General features: G+C 65.2%; 1 protein-coding gene across 1 annotated transcript; it reads right to left on the bottom strand.

The window, feature by feature from the left end:
* On the bottom strand, positions 1-2,902 carry ZBTB12 (zinc finger and BTB domain containing 12). The gene is made up of 2 exons (XM_046641346.1): positions 2,284-2,902; positions 1-1,773 (listed from the first exon to the last, which is right to left on the bottom strand). The coding sequence occupies exon 2, from the start codon at positions 1,751-1,753 to the stop codon at positions 374-376; it is 1,380 nt and encodes a 459-aa protein (XP_046497302.1). The 5' UTR covers positions 1,754-1,773; positions 2,284-2,902; the 3' UTR covers positions 1-373.
* Positions 2,903-3,109: the final 207 nt, after the last annotated feature.

Raw genomic sequence — 3,109 nt, 5'->3', positions numbered from 1 at the left:
TCAAGAAATGTCAGAATCTCTCCCTGGGCAGCCTTACCCCAAGAATAAAACAGTTTCCAGTCTTTTTTCCTCCTCATTTGTATAGGACCCTTTTCCTCTCTCCACATATCCATGCACAACTAAGAAAAGAAAATCTTTCTCTTTGACTCCGTATTCCCTTGGCCTTCTTAAAGAACCCTCTCCTCCTCCATTCTTTTCTTCTGAAGAGCCAGGGTCTTCTCTCCAAGGAATCCTCGGCCCCTCCCTCAGGATGTGTGTCTGCTCAGGTTCCCCACCGTACCTGCCTGCCCCTGACCCCCACCCCCCTATTCTCCTGGGCCAGAGAGCCCCCTTCTCACCCAGCCCAGGGACCCAGCTGCCTGCCCCGCTAACGCTAGCGGATGAGGACGTTGATCTCAGCCACGCTGGCCTCTAGCACGTTCTCAGCCGTGGTCTTGCCGTGCTGCTCCTTGAGGTGCCGCCTAATGGCAGGCTTGTGGGCGAAGCGCACGTCGCAATAGGAGCAGCGATAGGGCCTCGCTCCCGAGTGGAGGTTGAGGTGGTCGTGCAGCGTGGACTTCTGCGTGAAGCACTTGCCGCAGATGCCACACGAGTGCGACTTGACGCCGCGGTGCACGTTCATGTGGCGGTTGAGGTTGCTGCTGTGGTTGAACTGCTTGCCGCAGCGGGGGCACATGAAGATGAAGTGCTGTGCCCGCATGTGGAAGACCAGCTTCTCCACGCCCTGGAACACTTCTGGGCACTTGGTGCACTTGATGTTCTTTAGGGGGTTTCCACTGGAGAAGCCCCCGGGCAGGGGTCCCCGGCTCCCCCCAGCCCCTAGGCTGCCCCCCGCCCCCCGGGCAGCCATGGCCACCGCTGCTGCCTCCACCAGGCCCGAGGTGGCCCCCACACTGGCCCGGCCTCCGGGGATCAACAGCAGGCCCTCCCCTTCCGCGTCCTCGGACAGGCTGTAGCAGGCTTTCACCACACCCTGCGGTGGGGCCACAGTGCTGGGGGGCACGCTGCTCTGGGTCAGCTCCCCAAGGTGGCTGCCCACGGAGCCTCCAATGCCCAGCCCACCTCCCAGGCTTCCAGGAGGTTTGAGCCTGTGTGCCACCTCCAGGGCCGACTCCACCTTGACGATGCAGATATCAGACACGTCCTCATCCTCATCCTCATCCTCTTCCTCGGCCTTCAGCTCCAGGTCCTCATCCAGCGGGTACTCCAGCTTCACAGGCCGAAGGAGGGGAGGGGGTAGAGGGGGTGGGGGTGGGGGCTTGGGGGCTGGCTTTGGGGTCCTGGCAGGAGGAAGGAGGGATTTGGTGGCACTGACACTGCTCACAAGGCTAGCATCGCTGACCCCATCCTCTTTGAGGCCTATTTTGGGCTCAATGAACTGGCTGAGGGCATTCCGGCACTTCTCCACCACGTGCTCCATCTGCAGGTAGGAGGCAGCCGTCAGGTAGTTAACGATGTCCCTGACGGCGAATTCCAGGGCACCCGTGTAGCAGGAGAGGAGCAGGTCCGCCACTATGCGTGCACTGTGCATCAGTGAAACCTGCAGCTCAGAGCTGGGGTTCAGTAGGAACTGGTCCCGCAGGAACGGTGAGCAGGCGGCCAGGATGACCTTGTGGCCGCGGAACTTGAGGCTGTCGGCCACAATGGTCACGTCGCAGAACCGCTCCTCTGCACGGAGCTGGTTCATGTTCCGCAGTGTAGCGGCCTCGTGGCCGGGCAGCTGGAAGCGCAGGACTTCCACCCCAGAGGCCATTGTGGCGGGGGTGGGCAACCCTGGTTGGGAAGGAAACCGGTCAGAGACAAAGGTCTCTGGCTCTCCTAAGCCAAGGTTCCAGGCCCCTCGCCCTCATTCTTGCCCGACCCCCCCAGAATCAGATCACCCAGTCTTCAGGCCTCTTCCTCAATTTCCCCAACCCCCCGGGAGGCGCTGTCCCTCGCAGAGGAGGGAGGCGTGGTTCCCGGGGGCGGGGCAGCGGCATCCACACCCCCCAGCCTGACCGCCCGCGAGGATGGGGTGAGCCCGCGCGCCCACAGGAGAAGGTTGGAGGAAGGGGGAGCAGAAGCCTGGGGCTTTGGGCTCCGGGGTGGCCCAGGTTGCAGCCTCTTCTCACCCCGCCCCTTTTAGCCGCTGCCTCATTCCTCCGCCCCCCCTTTGCACGTTTGCACGCGCCTTTCACGTCCTCCCCCCGCCGCCTGCACGCATCGTGCACGCCCCCCCCCAACGTTCAGAACTCCGTGGCACGCCCCCCCAGCCCCACGACCCTGAGTGCACGCGCCTCTCACCTGGCCCGGTTCCGCGCGCTGTTTTTTTCCCCCCCTATTTCCCCCACCCCCCCGGGGTCGGCTGCGCCCCCACGCACGGGCAGGGCCTGGGCAGCGCGCAGGCGCGGGGGTGCACGGGGCGCGCGCGCGGGGCCGGCTCCGCGTGGGCGTAAGGGGGGAGGGGCGGGGGCGGCTCGTGCCGTGTGTTCCAGGCCCCGCGCGCGGCGGCGTCGGCGAGAACTCGGGGAGGAGGAAGAGGGGAGGGAATTAAAGGAGCAGGATTCCCCCGTTCCCGACCCCCCTTTCTTCGCCAGCCCCCCCACACGATTAAAGGGCCGGACGGCCTGGCCTCCCCTTTGGCCGGTATTATTTGTCCGCCAGAGCGGAAATACGTTCCACACCCCCCTCTTTCTCGCTCCCCCTCCTGTGTGCCTCCGGGCCCCGCGGCCCGTCTGCGCTTGCGTGCCAAGTGCCGCGCGGAGGCCCGCTTGCTGGGGCCCGCCCCCCGCTCCCCGCTCCCCGCGGCCTGTGGCGCCGCCGGCTCCGCGCCTCCCCGTGCGCGCCCCCGCACGCCTGCGCTCCCCGCAGGCCTTGGCTACCCCTGGCGGCGCTGCCACCTGCTCCCAGGGGTGGTGCGGCGCTGGCCCAGCTGCGCAGAGCGGGGCCCGGGTTGCAGCCACGGCCCCTCCCATGCCGCTCCGCGGCTGGCTTCTGTAGTTCTCGCGTGCATCCCGTGTTGAGCGTGTTCACAGTTCCTCCAGGCACACTTTGACACTTTTCCAACTCGTTGAAGCTAGTAACAGCCCCAGCCCTCCTGGCCTGAAAGATGTTTTAACTTCCTACAAAG

Source organism: Equus quagga, chromosome 15, assembly GCF_021613505.1.
Source record: "Equus quagga isolate Etosha38 chromosome 15, UCLA_HA_Equagga_1.0, whole genome shotgun sequence".
Classification (NCBI taxonomy): Eukaryota; Metazoa; Chordata; class Mammalia; order Perissodactyla; family Equidae; genus Equus; species Equus quagga.
This window is presented reverse-complemented; position numbering and strand designations above follow the sequence as displayed.

Coding starts and splice junctions, on each gene's coding strand:
- ZBTB12 (XM_046641346.1), bottom strand. CDS start 1,753: ATGGCCTCTGGGGTGGAAGTCCTGCGCTTCCAGCTGCCCGGCCACGAG.